At 36.0% G+C, this 23,716-nt stretch overlaps 1 protein-coding gene across 1 annotated transcript; it reads left to right on the top strand.

Moving 5' to 3' along the window:
• The first annotated feature begins 9,799 nt into the window (after positions 1-9,799).
• On the top strand, positions 9,800-23,490 carry LOC137399550 (4-hydroxybutyrate coenzyme A transferase-like). Its single transcript, XM_068085715.1, has 8 exons — positions 9,800-9,968; positions 11,591-11,743; positions 12,467-12,706; positions 15,881-16,069; positions 18,068-18,283; positions 20,086-20,223; positions 20,814-20,942; positions 22,797-23,490. The coding sequence occupies exons 1-8, from the start codon at positions 9,809-9,811 to the stop codon at positions 22,979-22,981; spliced, it is 1,410 nt and encodes a 469-aa protein (XP_067941816.1). The 5' UTR covers positions 9,800-9,808; the 3' UTR covers positions 22,982-23,490.
• The last annotated feature ends 226 nt before the right edge of the window (positions 23,491-23,716 follow it).

The following is a 23,716-nucleotide window of genomic DNA, read 5'->3' as shown; positions in this document are numbered from 1 at the left end:
TCCAACTCAGCACTAGTAAACAAGGGATCATTATCACTAACTAGTTCCTCTGGTATACCCCATCTAGAAAAAATGATAAAAGCCTGTTAATTGTGCTGGTAGATGTCGTGGATTTTTTAATGTACACCTCCGGCCATTCAGAGTAAGAATCCATGATGACTAATAACGTATTATCACTCTCTACTGGTCCTGTGTAATCAATATGCCGTCGCTGATATGGTCGGGACGTGGGCAACCAAGAGTTAACAGTGGCAGCTTTTGGATCGTTACTTATCACCATACATGCCTTACAAGCCTTGCTAGTAGATTCTATGTCTTGGTCTATGTTCGGCCACCACATTATGGATCTAGCAATAGATTTCATTTTGGACATTCCTAAATGTCCAATGTGTAACTCTTGGAGAAGCTTAATGCGTAGACCCTCTGGCACTACTACTCGAATACCCCACATTAGTACCCCGACATAACCGATAGCTCATTTCTACGAGAAGAAAAGGTTTGCAGATTTGAATCTTCAGGTAATAAACTGCTCGGCCAACCATTCACAGTTAACTCTATAACCCTAGACAATATAATATCTACTTGTTAGCTTAGCGACCTGAATGGAGCTGATTGGGATGTTTAGACTTTCCACTTTGAATATAAACGCATTTGGTTCTTCGCGTAAATTTTCCGTTTGGCTTACTTCAGGCTAACGAAACAGAAAATCTGCATTGTTCTTTGAGCTGTGCCGATGTTCTACTGAATAATCGTAGGCTTAAAGTTTTAGAGCCCAACGTTGGATTCTCTCAGCTGTCATGACCGGCAAGCTTTTATCTGGGGCAAATATTTTACTCAATGCTTTGGTATCAGTTACTAGCACAAATTTTCGGCCATAAAGGTAATGTCTGAACTTTTCCAATCCAAATACAATGGCGAGGCCTTCTCTTTCTATTTGAGGATACATTGTTTGTGCTGAAGTTAGCTTCTGAGATGCAAACTGAATTGGCTGCTTTTCTCCATTTATAGTGTGAGATAATACAGCCACCATGCCTACACAGGAGGGGTCACAAGTTAATTTAACTGGTTTGTTTGGGTCAAAGTGGACCAAAAGCTCACTTGTTCTGACCAGCTCTTTTGATAGCTTGAAGGCTTGATCAGCTTCTACGCTCCATTCAAACTTCACATGGTTTTTAAGTAACGCTGTGAGGGGGCTAATATGGCCGCTAGATTGAGTAAGTAACGTCTGTAGAATTTTAAGAGGCCTATGTATGCTCTAACTTTCGACTTATTCTTAGGTGTGTCAATTTCAATGATACTTTCAAGTTTAGCAGGTACGGTTTTAATGCCTTTGCCATTGATAATGTGCCCAAGGTACTTGACTTCAGATTGAAGGAATGCACATTTGGATCGTTTAAGCTTCAGACCCTGATTTGATATGCGTTTAAACACCAGCTCGAGTCTACTGTTGTGCTCTTTTATGGTCCGCCCAACCACCAAAATGTCATCATAGTAAATGTGAATACCATCAATTCCACTCAGTACCCGCTCAACTGCTCTTTGCCATAACGCCGGAGCAGTTTTTATACCATAAGGTAAGCGTGTGTATTGGTATAGACCATGCATGGGCAACCTTTGTTCACAAGTGGGCCAGATTATGTTTTCTGAGACTGGCCACGGGCCAGGAGTCCTAATTATAGAATTGCAATATATGTATACATATATACTTATAATTTCATATATACTATGCAGATAAACATATATTAAACTACTGATTTTTTATTCATTTGTCTAATACTTTACATAGAAAGGACAAGGAAACAAAAATTGTAAAAGCTAAAAATATTTATTAAAAACAATGTATGGAAACACAGTTTATTAATCTTATAATTACAAATGAGAAAAAAATATTGAAGCGCAAAGTTTATTAATCTTGTAATTACGAATGAGAAAAACTGTAACAAAACCTTATTTTTAATGAGAAATTTGGGCTTGGTGTTTCTTCACCAGTGCCTCAATGTTTAGTGAAATGCTGGAGGCGGCTGCTCTAAGGTTATTTTCAAAATGATTATCTGTCAGTCTTGTTTTTGATTTTGCGTGTTTCATTTTCGTAAACAGCCGCTCACATATGTAAGTACTCCCTAGTAGGGACATTTTCTTTCGTGCAAAGTCTGTGATCCTGGGGAAAGCTTCTTTACATAGATTTTTATAAAATTCTAATAACGAATAATCTCTCATTCCTCGTCTTAAGTCTTCATTTTTTTGGAGTTCAATCAATTCCATCTGCAATTCTTCGAGAGCCTCTTCAACATTGACATCAAATGGTGAAGAGAAAATGCGTAGATTAGCTTCTCGTGATTTGAAATCTACTAATGAATTCTTTGTGAATTCATACAAGCTCATCAGCATAGGAAGTACAGTCTGCTTTGCAATGATTTGCCAATGTAGGAAAATGGAAAGTATTACTACTTCTCAGCTGTTTTTCCCACAGTTGAGTTTTGTTTTGAAATGTCCTAATATGGCTGTACAACTGCTGAACAAATTGGTCCTTTCCTTGCAGTTTTGAATTCAACTCGTTCAGATATGAAGTAAAGTCAACAAGGAAAGCGAGACCCCGTACCCAGCCGTCATCACTTAATTCAGGGATAGACTTGTCTTTCATTTCCCTAAATGTAAAAATTTCACTCCTCAGATCATAAAATCTTAACATTTCTCCTTTGCTCAACCATCGCACCTCACAGTAGTAAACCAGATCTCCGTGTTCTGCCTCGATATCTTAAATTCTTTAAACTGGCAGTGTTTTAATGCTCGAGATTTTATAAAATTAATACTCGAAACTACTTTAGACATGACGTGCTCAAATTTGAGGGACTTGGCGCACAAATTCTCTTGGTGAATTATGCAGTGAAACACATAAAAATCTTTTGTTTCTATGTTCATAGAAGTTAACTCCGTCTCAATTTTAGAAGATAAGCCAACTTTACTACTAACCATTGCTGGTGCACCATCTGTGGATATACCATGAAGTTTATCAAAATTAAGATTAAATTTAGCCATTAATGTTTTCAGTTTTTGGAAAATATTCTCTCCAGTAGTAGTGTCTTTCATTGCTTGCAGACCACGCATATCTTTTGTGATATTGAAATCGGCATCAACTCCACGGACAAAAACTGCAAGTTGGGCTATATTTGCCACGTCAGTACTTTCATCAATAGCCAAGAAAAAGTACTTAGATTTCGAAGCAAGCTCTTTCAAGCCTGTTTCTATATTGGTAGCAAATTCGCCAATCCGTCTTGTTACAGTTCTACGAGACAAACTAATAATATCAATTTATTTTTTTCTACCTGAGCACAAAATATCAACTAATGCTTGTAGACACTCTTTCACAAATTCACCATCGGCATAATTTTTCGAATGTAATGCGATCTTCTCACTAACAATGTAACTAGCACGAATAACATTGTCAGCATCATCACGTTTCTTGACAAAATTGTCTGCTGCTCTTTCAATTCTTTAATCAGTTTTTCGACTTTTTGTTTTCTACATTCACCTTGAAAACTATCGTACATAAATGAGTGTGTGGAAATGTAGTTATTAAATATTCATTCTTGACAGAAACTGACTCTGAACACAATAAACACATTGGTTTTTCTTTGATTTGTGTGAAAAAATAGTCATTGATCCACTTTTCCTTGAACACTCGAGATTCGTTATCCACTTTCCTCTTTTTTGATGATGACATTTTGGGTTGGATGTGTTCAAGAAATTTGAAGGAAGAAAAATGTAGGTATATCAGAAATATAGATTTGTTTCTTTGTGGAAAACTGGTAGAGATAATACTACATCAAACAACGAATATGCTTAGGCCTCTCACCAGGGTGGTATCTTCAAAGCAACTGAAGACACAAAAAGGGCGGAAACAGTCTTTGGCGCTCTTTATTTTGAAAGCCAGCTGCTTAGTTTCACTTCCTGGCATCAGTCATCCTTTTACTCGATCGACCCTTTGCGACAGATTCAGGAACTGTAACTCATAACTGCGGAATGTGATCTCGGTTAGAAGTGAGGTTTCGCGCTAAATCGTCCTTGACTGCTAAAATTACTTAACAAAACGTCATGTTGGCGTCAGGATATGGATGCTAAAGGATGTTGTTTATTTATTTATGATTATTTCTCGTGAATGCAGAGGTTGATGAGATTCTCATAGAGGCAGTTATCTTGTCATTAAGGGAAATTTTAGTTTTGAGATCATTCTTTTTTACTTTCTAAATTTAAGAATAAAAATTATATTTATCAAAGGTCTCCGCGGGCTGTAGGTTGCCCATACATGGTATAGACCTCTCTGGGTGATTATGGTCAAGAGCTCTTGAGACCCTTCATCAATTGGCATCTGGTTATATGCCTGAGTAAAGTCTAAATTTGAAAAAATATTTGTTTCCTGCCAGATCAGATAAAATATCATCTATGTTTATTTGCGGTAGAGCTACTTTTTTAATAATGGGTTTACTGTGGATTTAAAATTACCGCACAGTTTAACTGAACCGTCTGGTTTTGGAACAAATATCAGGCTTGTGGACCACTCACTGTGCTCTACTGGTATCCCTTCATTAACCAATCTATCTAACTTTTTATCTACAGTAGATTGTAACGCAATTGGCACGCGATACGCTTTAGAACGCTTAGGCTTTGCCCCGTCGACCAACTCAAGTTTAGTTGGCGGACCTGTTAATAGGCCCTGCCCTGTAAAGATATCAGCGTACTTAAAAAGTATAACATTCAGACCATTTACAGCTGCTAGTATACTTACATTTTTGATGGACTGCCAGTCTAAGTGAAGTCTCTGCAACCAGTCTTTACCCAATAGTGTGAACCGGGATGCCTCCAACACATGCAGCCAAATATCCCTGGTTTGACCAAAATGTTTCACAGTTACTGACACTTTACCCAAGCATTTCACCATATCACCCATAAAACTACAAAGTTGAACATTAGATTTGGTAAGTTTCAAATCACTAATTTGGTCTTTGTAGACAGCGTAAGGTATTAATGATATAGAGGCACCAGTATTTATCTCCATTGGGAGTTTAACCCCGTTGACATCAATGTTTAACACATAAGAGTTATCAGCATTTGATTTATAAACTACAAGTGTGTTTGAGATATCAAGTGAGTCTGGCTCAAGGTTTTCTGCCTCAGTGTGGGCAGTTCTGCATGAGTTTGTGAGTGTGACCCCTGAACATTTTTGGGGCACATAAGTCGAATTTGACCTATTTCTTGGCAGTTATGACATCATGCTTCTTTAAAATGGCCACTCTCTGTAGGGTGATTGGCTCTTCCGCATCTACGACATTTAGAATACTTAACTTTGTTTGATGACGGTCCCGGGCCTTGGACAGGAGCCTGGGACCTGTTGACTGTAGGACCTTTCTCATTAGGTTTTCTCCTAACTCCAACAGCTTTAACTTCCTGCTGCGCGTGCTGCTGCGCCATAGCGCTAGATTGATAATCGTCCATCTGGGTAGTCAGCGTTACTGCTGCATCCCACGTTAAAGTTGACCCTTTTCTAATTAGAGCCTGTCTAATAATGTCCGAGCGTATTCGGCAAAAAGTCTATTTCTTAGTTTCTGTTTTAACTGGGCTGAATGGCCAAAGTTACAGTGTGTTGAAAGCTTTTTAAGAGCTAGTAAAAATTCTGGAATAGACTCAATAGCTGACTGAGTGCGAGTGTCAAAAACGTATGCTTGTGCTACCTCATTCTTATGCCCATAGTGAGTATCCAAGAGCTCAATCAGTTGCTCATAACTTTTACCCTCCAAGTTGTCTGGCAAAGCCAAATTTAAGAGCAGCTGTACTGACTCTGCACCTGCCAAGGCAATCAATGAAGCCTTCTTCTTGTCAGCATCTTTTATATCATTTACCATCAGCCATGAGGTTAATCTGGTCTTGTAGGTTGGCCAATCTTCAGATTCTGGCTTGAAATCTCCAACATTTCCAATAGGCATAGTGATAAACTTAGTTGTGAGTTCAAATTCTCAATCCTTGTCGCCAAGCTGTTATAACTGTAGTAGACGTTTACAGATGAAACTAACGTTAATTAGAAGATTTCATGAAGACGTGTTTTATTGTCTGAAGCCGGAAACGAATTGATTTAAAGAAAAATGAACAGTAATAGGAGTTATCTTATGATATGGAGGCACACAACTCCCAATTATGAATTACAACAGGTTCTAGAAACCCTTTGATCAGATGGTTATTGTTGAGAATAGGTTGACTCCTGTAGAAAAACAACTTGGAAAGATAAAGGAAAGTATTGAAAACTTGTCAAAAAAGCATTACAAAATTCCTGCATTTCCTCCTCCAGTAGTTGATATTGATTTCATTGCTCAAGAGATTAGTGAGCGAGAGAAGAGGAAGTGTAATATAGTGGTGTCTGGGGTAAAATATGGAGATGAAAGCCTGGTTGAAAGGTTGATCCATAAGATCGATGTATTTATGAAAAATAGAAAGGGAATCTATTAGATTAGGGAATGGACCTTATAGACCACCGCTGATTAAACTTGGATCTGAGAGAGAAAAATGAAAGATTGTTGGTAAGGCTAAAGCTGCATTACAGAGTGACAGCATTTATGCCGGTATATTTGTAAATCCTGATCTCACAAATCGAGAAAAAGAGAAACAGTATATTTTAGGACAAGAGTTAAAAGAAAGGAGAGAAAATAGTTAAGATGTAATGATGAAGAGGGAAACTGTTATCAACAGACAAAAAACTAAGAAACAAAAGTCAAATACTTCTGAGTGCTAATATTAAGATATCACGGAAAGATACTTGAACATACGATCTTTGATAAATAAAGTAGATTTGCTTGAATGGGAGGTTAAAACGTCTGGGACACAAGTGTTATGTCTCTCAAAAACTATGTTAGATTGCAGTATTGCTTCTCGGGAGATTACACCAAGCGGTTTTTAAATTTTTAGGAAAGTTCAAAATTGTCATGGAGGGGGGGGGTTACAATTGCTGTAAACAAAGATATTGAAGCAATTGAGGTCCAAATACAGTCTCCTGAAACAAGAGAACTTTTAATTGAACTAAAATGGTAAATAGCAAGTTGCTAATTCTTGTGTTTTATAGACCTCCTTTGAGTAATGATCCAAACCTGATTCCAGAACTTTTTGAATCAGTGACTGGTATAGCTAATTCTCATAAAACTCTCCTCATTGCTTGTCGAGATTTAAACATGCCATCTATTAACTGGACTGAGTATACTGTACCAGTTGGGGAAATACCACCAGAATTACTAGATAGCTAGAATTATTAAACTTACCCAGAATATACATAAAACTACCCATGTAAAAAGGAATATCCTTGATGTACTATTCAGCAACATGCACTGCTTTAATTCCATCATTGTTCATGAACCATTACTATGTGACCATTCCATTATTGACATAGAGACACATGTAAATGTAGAAAATAGTGATATAATTGAGAGCTAGGTATATTTCTATAAAAAAAGGATGACCTGACAAAGGCTAAAGTTATTTTGTCTGCTGTAAACGAGGACATTGATAATAGAGTAGCTCAAAATGACAGCATTGATGTCCTCTGGTCACTCTTTGAACATGCTGTGGAAAATGTAATCAATGAATGTGTACCTTCTGAGATACCAAAACAATCCTCTCAACCACTATGGATGAATAGGCAAACTGAACGACTAGTTAAAAAAACAGCGTGAAACTTGCAACAAAATAAAGCAAACTGGTCTCCAAACATGCATCAGAGAATATGAAAAGCTTAGAAAACAAAATAAAAACATTATAAAAAAGAAAGGCCCACTATCTCTTTGATAAGTTATTTGTCCCCTTGCAGGAGGGTGAAACCAAACATTTTCTAGATATTTGCGAAAAAATCGTTCAAATGATGGTGGACCCATTCCTAAACTGAGAGGAGGTGATATGGTAGCTAAAACACCTATCGAAAAAGCCAATATGCTAAATCAACAGTTTCAATCCGTTTTTACTTTGGATAAAAATGATTGCCTCCCTATAACAGTTGCACTTCATTTTAAAGACACTAATTATATAGAAGTAACTGAGATTAGTGTACTTAAACTTTTAAATGGTATAAAAGTTGGCAAGGCTGGTGGTTCTGACAACATCATAGGAATTACACTAAAGACTTGTCCAAGGTCTCTTGCTCGGCCACTTACAACTATTTTTCAATACTCAATAGAGGCAGCGAAATTGCCATCGGTGTGGAAACATGCAAAATTAGTGCTCGCTCATAGGAAAGGTTCAAAACATAATCCTGCCAACTGTAGGTCAGTATCACTGACCTATAGTTGGCAGGACTATAGTTGACCTATAGTCTGTTGTAAGTTCCAGGAGCATATTATCCATTCCCACATAAGTGCCCACCTAGATAAATTTAATATTCTTACATATGTACAGCACGGGTTTCAGGCTAAACGATTCTGTGCCCTTTGACAATTGCCTTTTAGTAATATCAATCCACAGTAGATATTGTGTTTATTTATTTCATAAAATAGTCTTCGCCAACCTTTTGTTTTACACTGAACAGTGAGAAGATCTATGTGAGCCCCAATGGTGCAATAGCTTAATGTTTGAAAACTTACTAGCTCAACATTTACACATCCTGATCACTTGATACTTCAGCGGGGGTGCAATCATAAAAATTGAATATTTATTGATTGATGAAATTGTTAGTGCATTAGGTTCTGTACCTTTGCAGATGTTTATGGTTTAGCTCAGTACTAACTGTAAATATTTAATAAGCAATATGACTCCACTTGTGTATGTAAAAGCCAAAAACAAGTGGTTTTTACCCATAGATATATATACCTATATATATATGTATATAGATATATATATATAGATATATATATATATATAGATATATCTATATATATATATATTTATATATATATCTATATAGATATATAGGTATATATATCTATGTTTTTACCAGCCAATAAATTTAAATCCGATATTGTATATGGATTGATGTTAGATAGTCAGTTTTAATATAGCATGATTAGTTTTTACAAAATTGCTCATCGTTGCAAAATATATGTAATGCAATTTTTTCTTCAACGACATTGGAAATTTACAAAAAAATTTAGCTTAACCACCATAATCAAGCTGTATGTATCATTTATTCCTCAAGCTCATTATAATGATCAAACATTGAGGTTCTGTTCTCCAAGTTCTGGGCAGTTACGACCTTACTCAATATGAAGATAAGGTTTGTCATAAACAGAAGACAAATAATATTATAGTACTTTTTGGTTTTTTCTGCTTCCCTAGAGGCAGTAAAAATTGTCTCTAAAGCCAACTGTTTATCTGCAGTTTATATCCAAGCCTATACAATTTAACTTGTTGGAGTATTTTGAAGCCTCTGCTTTTACAACCGATATCTTAGAAGTGTTACAATCGATAACTAAAAAGTTTGGATTTACTATTAAAATTATGTTAGTTTGATTTTCTGAAAAGGTGTTTTGGAGATTGGAAAGTTTTCGCATTATTGATTATTATTGGTCATAGCGTTTGGAAATGCTGTTTGACCGTTTTGAGTTAATTTAGCTAGTCTCGAGTGTAATCTTGCAAGGATGCCTCACATTGCAGTCAATAACGCCATGTATGTTGGAAGATCGCTCAATATTAGCCTCAGTGCTAGTTTTAATGAACCTCTTACATTGTAGTTACATCAAGACTTAGTTTTATTGCTTTTTTTAAAGACTACATTTTTACCTCTGACTACTGCTCATAGATGGTTAGTGTCTGTTTTGGTATTCCCAAAAGGTCAGCAGCTGTGATGATTTGTTTCCGGCACTGTCCTAAGGCACATTTACTTCCCTTCGTATCGTCAACAACATTTTTTCGTCGATGCTTCTCTCAAGAGCCATTTCATCAACTGATAGGAAAAGAACCTAAATGGACTACTGCCGAAGAAGCAGTCTCTGTCATTCGCTCAGGTCAGTCTTAATGCTGGAAAAAAACATGTAGTGCAGCTGCGGGTTGAAAGTAGGTATTACCTTTTTCCAAAATTACCTTCTTTAGCTCCAGGCATGTGATTGGTTAGTCATAGATTGCACATAGTATCGAGAAATTCTTGCAAACAAAAGTACGCAGTACATTTTTAAAAAGGCCGCTAGTGGTGACAGGAATGATATCCAACCTTAAATTGCTCTTCACAACTGGGTATGTCTTCAGTCATCCAGGTTTTCTTGCCACTGGACTCAGCCTCGTTCAGTCAATATCACAGAGCCAGTGCTTGTGCAATGCGTACACAGTGCGCGCTGCACAAACAATGCGCAACTGCTCTGCTTCCAGAAAGCTAAACAAACATACTCGCTCTTTTGAAGGGTTGCTAACACCCATGAGTAAATTAAGACAAAAAAACACTCGCATGTCTGATGGAAAAGGTTGACTTTTTCACTTTCCTATTTACCAGCCAAAAATGGAACTCATTATTCTATTCACCAATTTATTACCAGTGCATTTATAATCAAAATATGGTGGTTTCTTTACTAAGTACTTTAAAGAGATCATTGGCTTCAATACATCCTTTTAATGCTATGTTATTGCTATCATTATAATGAAGCATCGTCCAGTGTAACCTGGACCTCAATCATTGCTTTAAGGGTTGACTTGCAACAAAATTCAAATTACAGTTATTTGGTACCAAAAGGTTCACCATGTCTTACTCTGTTGTGTTGTAGGTGCAAAATATGTAAAAATGTGATTACAAGCTCTTAAAAGCTCAAAAACGAACAGTTAATCACAGCCATCATGAAGACGCCGTAGATTGGAATCTCTTTCCAAAACGGCTCAAATGGGATGTAGTTGGACATCGATGGCTTCTGTTTACACTTTCATGCAACTTCATTCGTCGAAAGATTTTCACAAATATACATCACGCATTCAATAAAATCATGTCTATTGTCCTTACCATGTTTATTTCATTATCAATGTCGTGCTGCCACTTTGAGCACTGATATCTCGAAACCTATCGTAAAAAATTGTTTAATTTTTTATCCTTATCTTGAAGGAGTGCATATCATCCTCTGATAAACATAAGGAGCCTGTTAGTCACCTGTGATAGTCAAAAAATGTTGCAGAACTTGTTCACGTCATTTGGCAAGAAGTATTAGTCACATGATTAGATTACGACTAGATGATTAGACCAAACTGAAACGAAACTGTAAAGTAGTGAGCATCTATATTTGATACAAGCTTTCCGGTAGAATTTGTAGTTTATAGTTTATATCAACTATATCAAATTTATTTATATCAAATATAAATAGTTTATATCAAGCCTTTTATTGGCTTTTAATTTCATGTGATAGCATCATGTGTCAAAACAATAACCACAATGTTTGAGTACGTCGTCGAAATAAAACGATTCCAAACTGCGGCGTTTTTGTGATGGCTGCGATTAACTGTTCAATTTTTAGCTTTTAGGAGCTTGTAATCACATTTCCACATATTTTGCACCTACAACACAACAAAGTAAGACATGGTGAGTCTTTTGATACCAAATAACTGTAATGTGAATTTTGCTGCAATTAAACCTTTAATCGTTTCCTCGTTTTAGGCCACAAAGTATTTGTCCATGGAACAGTATGCACACCATTTGCTCTCCTTAGAGCTCTAGTTAAGCACGGGAAACAAGCCAATCTGAGGGACGTTGAGCTTCTGCATCTGCATCTTGAAGGAGAGGCTGAATGGACCAATCCAGAGTACAATGGTAAGGTTTTTATTAACATCCCTTTTCATTTCTAAGCCTCAGTAAAGCTTACTGTTCTTATGCTATGCGTGTAGTTTAGTGTAACATAAATCAGCAGCACTGCATTGTTGAACTAGAGACAAATCGGATGATGTATTGGTACTATGAACCTTTCACTTATAGACATGATTTAACATAACTGAATTCATGCAGCAGTGTGTTTTATATGTCCATTATCTGATATTGCTTAGTTGCACTTATTTTTAAAGGGATAAAACTTATAACACCTTATTTCGTTATTATTATTGTATTATTATTTACACATTGTTTCTATATTATTATTTTTATTATAACATACTATTTCATCACAAATACTTTCCTATAGGTCTACAACTCACCCAAAGTTAAAAGCTTTACAGTGAGTGTAAGTGAAAATTTCACCATAATCGTCGTTCTCTGATGAGGTCATACAAGAATCATTCATTAGTTACTTTACTATGGCTGTTCATTCTTGTCCAATCCCTTGGTTAAATGATATTACGAGTTGTGAGGGAGGAGTCACCTGTTATAGGAGCTGGTTAATCTGTAGAAGGTGTGGTTCAAACTATTGTTAGACTTTTCGAAACTGTTGTGGAAGTTGTTTAAATTGTTATTAGTGCATGAGATTTATTTTTGCTGGCGCCAACAGCTTACATGGTGCACTGGTTGTTGGTAACTTAGTTTAGTGCTTGAGTACTGTTGCAGGCATTTTGAGAAGCAACAACATGTTCATTGGCTCCAACTGCAGGACGGCGGTGAATGAAGGCCGTGGTGATTTCATGCCTATATTTCTATCAGACATTCCTCTTCTTTTCCGAAGAAACATCATCAAACTTGATGTGGCACTCATACAAGTTACACCTCCGGACAAGCATGGCTTTTGTTCACTCGGTGGAGCCGTTGATTGTACGCGGTCAGCTCTGCAAAATGCTACATACATTATAGGTACACTTGACATGCTCAGAGTTTTCTATACATGCTTGTCCCACGACCAAACACGAGCAAAGCGATTGTTTGGGAGATTTATGATAAATGCACATGTGCACACACCTCCCAAAAATTTTCCGTTAACAGCCGTGACCAAACCCTTGTACCGAAATCTCTTCAACAAATTTAACCATTTTGGTGTAGAGTCGTTCAAGTATAATAATGATACAAAACACATAAACCTATTTAAATATGTTACCAAGTCTTTGAAAGGTTACCACAATATCCTAAAACTAACCCATCTGATTGGATGATACATAAATAGATAGATTAATTCGGCCTAGAATTGAAATAGAAACTTGAGAAGCCTTTTTTAATCAAAATTAAGACCGGCCAACGAAACGCCAATAAGGCCGTGCGATAGATAGTATAACCATTAAGTCATCCAAATTTCACGAGAAAAACGTGCACATTTCACCAGTCTATGGCAATGTTCAATTGCCGAAGGTTTCTGTAATTACCTTAAAAGTACTGAAAAGTGATGGTTTCTTTTTTGCCGATTTTATTATTCGAATTAATTATTTGATTTTATAAAAAACTATTATAGTATTTAATTATAAGAATAATCATTAGAATTTACAACATCGAAGTGTATAATGATTGCATTGTCTATATGCCGAAGGTTTCTTTAATTAACATAGAACGTTTGAGGTGTAGACCGATTTACAGGTACGAAAATGTGATACACAGTTTATCAGCCTATGTTTTTTTGTCCAATTACCGAAGGTTCCATTAAATTATCTAGAACATTAGCCAGATTTCTTTACATCTTATCTACAAGCTAGGGCCGAACTACAATGCCCCTTTGTGACAAGAATATTTCTTTATTTTACTCCAGTTTGCAAAAAACTTACAGACTCGCTAATGCTTGCTTTCTGTTACATATCGCTGTCAAAACCATTCTACATTCAACACAACCAACTTTCAACTTTCCAACACAACTTTCAAACTGTGTACATTATACGGCAGCTTGCCATTTTACTTTTAATATTGCATTTCAGAGATATAATAAACATATTTCATTATTGCTGTTGTTAGTTAAATTACGTACAGTAAGTTAGGCCTACAGCTTGAATTAATATTTATTTTATTCTTGTAAAACATGCGTTTGAGATAGTAGTAGATTAGGTCTGATTTTTATACAACCTTTTGTTTTGCATAATTGGCCTTTTGAATTTCATTTCAAAACTACTTGACAACTACCATGGACATACAACCTCCCAGAACACCACGTCGTCGCAGTGGCCGTCCACATGCCTCCCAATTATTACGGAGGAGGAGAAATAGAAGGTCCTCACAGCAACCATCAACATCAAATGCTAATGTTCAACAACACGCTACTCAAAATAATAACAACTCATCTGATTCAGAGAATTCTTTAGTTAGATCTAACTAAAGAATTCTACTTTTGTAGAATTCTGACCTTTTGTAACTACTTTTTCAGAACCAACAGTACCCTTTCTTTTTCCATTATCACTTTGGTCGTGGGCTGTATGACTGGGGAATTTTTAGTATAATTATATCACAGTGTTTCTCTGTAATCTGTCTGTCGTTTGTGTGTCTAGGTATATTGGGAAAGTTTTAGAAAAGAAAAATCCGGTTGGCATTGGATTTGAACTCGCAACCTTCAACACGAGAGTGTGGAAACGTATGCGTCTAAGCACTAGGATAAGCCATCCTTATCATCTTAATTATATTATATATCCTTATCACCATTGCACTTTACAAGCTAAATACATAGTTTTTATTATTAATTAATATTACCTTTTGCATTCGTTTAACAGTGTTTTTCAAAGCCTTATGTCCGTAACTTTTTTTTGTATTTCACACTTTCAGATGCATCGTTTCAATTTCAAAAGTGCCGTTACATGTCTTGAATTTCTGGTTCTTCTTAAGGGCATTTACTAAAAAACTGGAAACTAAAAACTTTACACAACTTTATCTCGAGTGAGAATCGCCTCTACATTCTCTCTCCGTTGGGTCAGGCAAAGTACCTTCGTGTCGTTTCCTTTGCTGCTTCAGTGATGTGTTTAATTCCGATATCTCATTTTTACATTTGCAAGCGTAGCGAGAGGTACCAGTATCATCATATGTAAACTTCTGATGGATAGCTTCTGCTGCAACAGTAACCTTTTTATACACATACTTCGATGTACTTATTATTATTAATACAACATATTCCCACTTTTTTATGATGTTTTCTCAGTTCCTATTAATTGTATTCGTATCAAACCATATTTCGTTGTAATCATTGTAGTAGAACAGACTTATCCTTTACTGGCTAATTATTTCATATTTAAGAACTTTTACAGTAGATTTAATTTTTCTCTAAATATATTTTAACTGTACAAAACACTTTTCTCATGATTTGAAGTTTAAAAGATAGAATAGTGAATGTTGTATATGTTGATTAAAAGACGGTTTTCTACGCAAAAAACGCGTTTTGTTACCCGTGCTATGAATGGAATTGAGCTACTATATAGGTATAAATCTCAGTTTTTGTCTGTCTGTCTCCGTGTCCAGTTATAGCGATGAAGTTTTAGGAATGAAAATTCTGCTGTGCACTGGATTGGAACTATGAACCTCCAGCTCAGCGGACAGACATTTATTCAATACAGTATACTGTTCAACTGGCTATACTATGGAATAAATTGTGCACATACTTATTGCACATGCCGATCTTTCATGGCTTCACGCTTAACACTTCAGCCAGTGTTTCGCTTGAAGCCATGCCAGAAGAAAAATATGTGCTCATACTAGAAGCAAAATGGTTAAACTCACATGACCAGCAAGACTATTATAATCAGTATAGATCTGTAGTAGGCACTCCAGCCGATACAGTATGAGCTACACATAAATCAACACAGAAATAAAGAAACACTTTCATTGTAAATTAGAATGGTAAATATTGTTTGTTGATTAAAATAAAGTTTTTTGTGCAAAATAATGTTTATTACCACCGCCATACTGGTCATTCATCTAGTATACAATATGTATATATGTATAGCATATATCTGTAAATAGCATATATGTATTTATACATATATGTGTATGTATTTGTTTGTGTAAATATATGTTTAAGTGTATCTATATAGCTATTTTGAAAACATCTATATGTGCTTTTTACTTTAGGTCTAGTCAACCCAAACATGCCGAGAACGTTTGGGGATGGATTCATTCACCAAAGCCACTTTGATGCTTTGGTAGAAACATCAGATCCTCTACCACAGATAGCTCCTAGTAAACCCTCTGACGTAGAGGTTACAATTGGAGAAATCATTGCAGCCAACCTTGTTGAAGATGGAGCTACTTTACAAATGGGTGATTAATATGTTCTTCTCTCTTTCAAGTTATTAGCACGTACCTTGAGGGCTACACACATGCATGACAGTTTATCAGATCATATATGTGTACTTAATCACATACTTCTCAAGTGTACCTTATCATATATCCATCAGATGTACTTAATCACATACTTCTCAAGTGTACCTTATCATATACCCCTCATATGTATCTAATCATATACCCCTCATATGTATCTAATCATATACCCCTCATATGTATCTAATCATATACCTATCATATGTACCTAATCATATACACCCCATATGTACCTAATCATATACACCTCATATGTACCTAATCACATACCCCTCATATGTATCATGTGTACCATCACATACTTCTCAAGTGTACCTTATCATATATCCATCAGATGTACTTAATCACATACCCCTCATATGTATCTAATCATATATCCCTCATAAATACCTAATCATATATCCATCAGATGTACCTAATCACATCCACCTCATATGTATCTAATCACATACTATAATAATCACATAATCACATCTAGTAGCCTACATGCATGTAGGCTACTAGATGCTTTACCTCAAATGTCATATCATCAAGGCTCTGAATGAAGCTATGAAAATCTTAGCTATACTGTTTGTCCGTCTGTCTGAAACCACGCTCAGAGCATTAGGAAAAAATTTCCCTCGTGGAAATTGAACCCAGATTCCCAGACAAGCGCTATTATCTGCACCCCTCGACTACCTTTCCACTCTAAGATTGTGCACTTATTTACTCAGAGGCTGGTTTACACTATATCGTCGTATCTCGGCGTTGATGCCACAATGCGTCAGTGATCGTCGATGATAGCAATGTTTACACTATCACAAACCCTTCCGCGTTTCCATCAGCAAATACTCCATGACATAAGGTTTTTATTTTTTTTTAATTTTTCTCGAACTTTTGTTTGTGTGTTCAACATAAATATAGAATAAATGTGAGTTTGGCCCCACAGCAACTATCATAAACGAAATAAATGAATCACGCTATCCGTGACCGCAAATTACTATCACCGAAATGGTTCACATAGTACAAGCCGTCGTCGATGCTCAGAGAAGTATTAGCAAAGTTTTGAAAGTTTGAATTGGATTAGCTCGGATTGGATTGGAATATTGATTGATAGATTGGAATTGATTGGATTGAAATAGTTTGAAAGTTGAATTAGCTAAGTTTGAAAGTTGAAAACTTTACCGACGAATCCGCTTTACTTTTCGATGCTATTGGTTTACAATGCACATAGTCGATGATGAACGCTGAAAGGATTATGCTGACATACGAAAATATAGTGTGTGGACATGTCTTGCTACACATGGTACTGCCAGCTACTAGTATTACATAATATGCAATAGACATTGGTCATTAGCTCCTGGTTTAATGTCTCGAAAGCAAAGTTTTTACGCATCAATCTAATTTTATCCAAAGGTTTATTATATAAAAGAAGACAACTCCAGTGTTTCAATGACTGGTGCTTTAGATTATGTGATAAGTGTAAAGCGTTATGTGATGAGAATCATGTAAGATTATTACAAGGATAACTTTAGCAGTGACTGAGTATAATGACCTAATTCTGTGATAGAAGTTTAGCAATATATAATTCTAGTTACAAAATGTTCAGAACTAAGAAACTCATCAATGAGTGTGGATAGTATTTTAATTTGAAGTATGAGTGTCACAGTATTGCTAGATGTGATAGGGATGTTATTCACGGCTGCTGCAGTCAAGGCGAGGCCAATGTTATTACTGCCGTTTATCGTTTAGTATTTTGCAATATTATCACATACTCATTATATACACATCATGTGGCTCTCAGCATGAAGGGCCAGGCTTGTAGGGCAGAGCTAGCTAGATAGTGGTAGAATACACATGTGAATAATAAAACTTGCTCTGAAACACTTACTAGAACCAACATCTACATACAAACGTAAAACAATGAGGTTCAAAATACATCAACTGTTTGTTGTATAGGAATAGGAAATATTCCTGACCAAGTGCTCTCTTGTCTCTGGAGTCACAAGGACCTTGGGGTGCACTCTGAGATGTTTTCTGATGGCCTCGTTGAACTAGTAGAGAAGGGTGCGGTGACTAATGCTCAGAAGCAAGTTCATACTGGGAAAATAGTCGGTGGATTCTGCCTCGGGACGAAACGTCTCTATGACTTCATTGATAACAACCCCCAGTTAGGTTCGTTTTACCGGTTTTTTGCCTTTCTAACTTTTTGCTTTATTTAAATGAAGTTTTCAGAAATTGGTATGGTTAAAAGCGCGAGTAAGCTTATTTTTAAAAAATTGCTAAGACTCATTCATCAAGCAAATAGATTTTCTTTATGCTAGCTCGGGATTTTTACCTTCACAAATTGACTTTGACTAGTTAGAAAGTATTTTTTTTCTGATCCGACCATGTTCCCCGGCTGCAGATAAAATATTCAATAAAGTTTGGAGGATATTTATTTTAGAAATACATTGTTTCCATTTGTTATTAATGATACCAAGGCTACTTGTGTAACTTTATACTATGTTGTAAGTGTTAAACATAAAAATGTCATCTCATAGGAGTTGTCATCTCATGGAAGTTGTAAATTTGGCAATTCTTACCTCACTCTAATACTCACCAGTACGCTTGCCAGTCCAGTGCACTGTGAGAGATTGTCATGAGTACTCAATATGTGCATGATTATCGGTGAAATGGTAAGGTGACTGAGTGGCGTAGTGTAGTGCGCTTGCTTTTGAGTCTAACACACGAGGTTCAATTCCCGTGCAAGGCAATCTTTTTTCCTCACTCCTTTAGTGTGGCTTCATGCGGATGCGGCTCTTCTTATAGTAAAGATTGCTATTCTGATATTCTAACCTATCAAATAGAAACAAAACTCGAGACATTGTGTAAAGAGAGGTAGTGAGCTGTAGGAGTTATCCTTCCGTTTTACAGATTTATATGTTAGCAGTAAATTTGAGAAATCGTTGAACCAAGGCTCTTTCTAAGTTCCAGATTTAACCTTTATGCATGTGAATGGATTTACATGTTTAGATCGGTTTATCTTGTAACTTCTTTTTCTCTAAAATGAAGACAAGTAGTAATTTGAAACTCTAGTAAGTACTGCATTGCACCAATGATATACAGCCCCCAAGGATAGCCGACGGCTCTCATATGGGCGGGGTTTAATGATGGAGCTCTATTGGGATGAACCCGAACACGACACCCGAACAAACAAATATGCTGAATAATGCCCCCTGTAAATTTACAAATATTACGAACTATAGTGGTTATTTTACTGATCTGTTGGTTTCATTTTGTTGTCAAATAAATATAGTTGCCCAATATTGTCACAGTTATGATCAGTCAGTTGCCATTCACAAGCATTCGTGATATTAATAGTCGCTATCGTAAAATAGCTCAAATTCGGTTTTGTATTTAGATTTTGAGTATGAAAACTACACTCCACAGCTTTGCCTGTTGTCTCATCTTATTGGCCAGGTAAAACAATTTGAAAACGATGAAAGACTTTGTCATTTTATATTAGGGGTGGCGAAATATTAATCAAAAACTAGGAAAAAAAGCCGTTGTTCGGGTAAATTATATTCAACTTTAAGCATATACTACAACCTTTACAAATTTTAAAATTACTAAAAGTACGTAATTTGAAATGTCTTATTTTGTATGGATGTATTATTTTGGTTAGGTATCACCCCTATATTGTAGAAATTCAAGGTTTGCTATTGTGAACCGCAGGTCTACTGACTGAATGAGCTAATGAAACGATAACAGCGAGTCGTGTTTTTCAAAACCTAACAAGGCAATGCGATCACCCCGCGAGAGTTGTGTTAGCTCCGAAACCCAGGCTAGCATGATCCTAACAGAGCTCCATCATTAAACCCCGCCCATATAACAGCCGTCGGCTATCCTTGGGGGGCTGTATATCATTGATTGCACTTACTTGTAGTTGTTGAAGTATAACTTGCTCATTAATGTTCTACCATTTCTTTACACAGTCATGCTGGATATAGCTTTTGTCAACAACCCTGCCGTTATATGCAAGAATCCCAAGGTTACAGCCATTAATTCTTGTATCGAGGTTGACATCACTGGGCAGGTTGTGTCTGACTCAATTGGTAAACGATTCTTTTCAGGTGAGTTTTTGTTTTAGATAGAGCGATTTAATTGTTTGGTGCCAATTTTGAAGGTGGACAATATGAAAATTGCCACCATTTAACGAGATATCGCCAATTGCGTAAACGATATAATAATGTAATAGCTATTTATCTCACGCTTAACGATTTTGAAAGTGAGCAATACTGGAATTAAAATGAATGGGCCTTTAGTCTTTTAATAAAATAGTTTAGTCTCTAGACATTCTAGTCTCATTCTATGACTTTTTACGCCTATTTATGAAATAAATGTTTCTAATCAACACTAACATGAAACAGTTTGTTAAATTGAAATATACAAATAAATATCAACCAAACGGTACAAGTTTTGACATAACAATAATATCGATTTGATATTTCAAATTTGCAACACGGAGTCAAATCATCTAATAGTTTTAGCTTTAATTTTAGACCAAAAATTATGGTATTGTCAAGCTCAGAAGTCTGAATTATAATTTTTTTTCTGCAATTCCTTAAGATGTTATAAAGTGCAAAGGATTATATATTCCAAGAAGAGCACACATTCGGGTGTTCTTTATGTCTGGATACAATCGCACCTTTATTTATCGCAGGAGTTGGTGGGCAGATAGACTTTCTGCGTGGTGCAGCGCTCAGCTCTGATGGCTTAGGTAAGCCTATTCTTGCCATGCCAAGCACAACTAAAAATGGAAAGTCAAAGATTGTACCTTTTATTCAAGAAGGTGAGTTTCTTTAATCTTTGAGTTTAAAAGTTTCTCTGAGATGTTATCATTTGCTGCTGCCATGCAGTCACATCTTGGGCTGTTCTATTATCTGCAAGTAATTCTACTTGCAGGTAGTAACTCTACTTCTACTCACTGGCAGTAGAAGGCAACTTCCTATTTCGTTTTGTTAGTTGTAAAGTTCAAAGAAAGTGGTTCAATAAAATTCTCGGATGTTCATTTTTACGTAATATAATGATGAGGCTGTTTCTTTGTTCCATGAGAATCATATTTAGCCGAAATCGAACTCTCGACATAGGAATAAATGAGTTGTCTTTCCTTGTTATTACAGAAGAGTAGCAGCCAGACCAGATCCAATCTCTAAGAGGCATACACCTCAAACTTGATGAAACTCATTTGAGAAAGCCTTGTGTTCACTAATGAGTAAATAATGCTGGTGTCTTAATTTTAGCATTGACCACGCATAGTAAAGCTTCTATCAAAATGAGTCATTGGTTATTATTTGATCAAATAGTGGTAGATTGATGGACTAACAGGCACTGTTTTCGAGAATTGCCTTTCAATATGTTTATGAATCTCGGGTTTGTACTGATTTTCAATCCATCATGGTTCAAGGTTAGAAGGGCAATGCGTTGTTAAATTGAGTCCATAACATAACTAGTTTGTGACCTTGTAGCACTAACCAGTGATACTAGTGAGTTGAAATGAAATTTATAAACCTTTGTCTCAAGTCACTATTTCAATATGAAAACAGACTTGGATGTTTATTGTATGCGTATTAAACAAAATAATATTTGGTCTTTATTTTACGTTTTATAACGTTGAAACTGTTTCAAACTCTCAGCGTAGAAATAAATGAGCTGCCTTTCATTGTTATTACAGAATAATAGCACCTAAGCCAGGTCCTATGTATAAGAGAGAGGACATACATCTCAAACTTGATAAAACTCATTGATAAAGGCCATTGTGTTCGTTCATGAATAAATAATGCTAGTGTCTGAATGTTAGCATTGACCATGCGTAGTAAAACCTCTATCAAATAGTGGTAGAATGATTGGCTAAGGGGCACATGTCTTCTTAGTTATCTCTGATTTGTACTGATTACAGGGTAATGTGTTTTTAAATTGAGTCCATAACATAACTAGTTTGTGACCTTGTAGCACTAGCCAGCGATCCTAATAAATTAAAACGAAAATTATAAACCTCTATCTCAAGTCATTTTTTCAAAGTGATAACAGACTTGTACATTTGATTGTATGCCTATTAAACAAAGAAACATTGGGCATTTATTTTTGAGAGATTACTGTGCTATATTTACATACATGTATATCAATATCTCCAATTTGGTGTGTATGTATGTGTGTAGTTCCAGCTATAGCTATCAAACTCTTGGAATAAATAATCTGTATCACAGAAGATTTGATCTCATACCCTTTGATGCACCAGTCCGACACCATACTAATTCAGCCACACGAGCTTGATGGATCTATTAGGTGATATATCTCGCTTTATTGGAGAAAGACGCTATCGCTTTCGGTCACGACACAAAATGATGGCATAACGTCACGGAGAGGGGTAGCTCGTATTAATAAGCTTACTCAAATTATCCATTGGCAATGTGCCAGGCTAATAACAAGTGGCAGGCAACTCTCAAACTTCTTATTGTTTATAAGAAAATTTTTAATACCCGGCCAATGCCCGGTAGCGAGCCAGTATTAAAATATATATCATCTTCGTATTTGGGGCAGCTGCTGTAATCTCATAATGCAAAATTTGAATGTATAAATACAATTTAGACGTTCTTCTTATATTTTACATTGTATTATTATGAATGATACAATCCGTATCTTGTAGGTGCTGGAGTTGTTACCACTCGTGCGCATGTTCACTATATATGTACGGAGTACGGGCTGTGCAACTTGTTTGGCAAAAACGTGAGACAGAGAGCTTATGAGCTCATAAAAATCGCTCATCCTGATCACCGGGATTCCCTAGAAAGGGAAGCCTTTGATAGACTTGGCTGCATGCCATCACCTTAAACATTTCTCTTACTCTAAAATATTGGTAGTTGTGTAGACAGCTACTGTAGTTAGTTACATAATGTACTCTATATTTTTTCTTCTATAATCTCTGTTATTTTCTTTTCCATAATATTTGTGTCTTCATGTATCTTTGCACAAGCTTCCTTTTTTAAAAGAAGGCAGGTGTGCTCTAGATTAGCGTACACTGGTCTGATACTCGAATTTGGGCATGATGTTCAAAACACTCTATAAGAGACATTCTTTTATTGCTTCATAATCTAGTCATCCTTCGAAAATAGTAACAGACTTGTGTGTCTGATTGTTTGCATATTAAACGTGGTAATATTGGATGCTCATTTTATTTATTGTGTTTTATGTTTTGCTATACAGTATAATCACTTGACTACCGAAGGCCTAGGCACTTTAATACCAATTCTAGTAGAATTCTGTGTCTCGTGTAGTTATTTGAAATCGTTTTTAGCACCTGTTGTACATGTCAAATATTTATTAAAACATTTGGAAAGGGTTGAGCAAAAGTGATCGCTACAGTGGTGATAGCTATGTATTTGCCCTCGGTGTTTGTATCTTTTTTATCAACCATAAGGGGTGAAAGAACTTCCCAGCCTTGAAAGAGCCTTTTCAGTATCAAGTCCATTCACCTGGTTTAACCACAATCTTTCCCTATATTACTAGGTTTTACCTGTAGTCATCCATCGATATCTACTGCTATCGTGGAATCGCTTTCTAAATAAG

This window comes from Watersipora subatra, chromosome 7 (assembly GCF_963576615.1).
Source record: "Watersipora subatra chromosome 7, tzWatSuba1.1, whole genome shotgun sequence".
Lineage (NCBI taxonomy): Eukaryota > Metazoa > Bryozoa > Gymnolaemata > Cheilostomatida > Watersiporidae > Watersipora > Watersipora subatra.
Note: the sequence above shows the minus strand (reverse complement) of the source record. Positions and strands in the feature narration are given on the sequence as shown.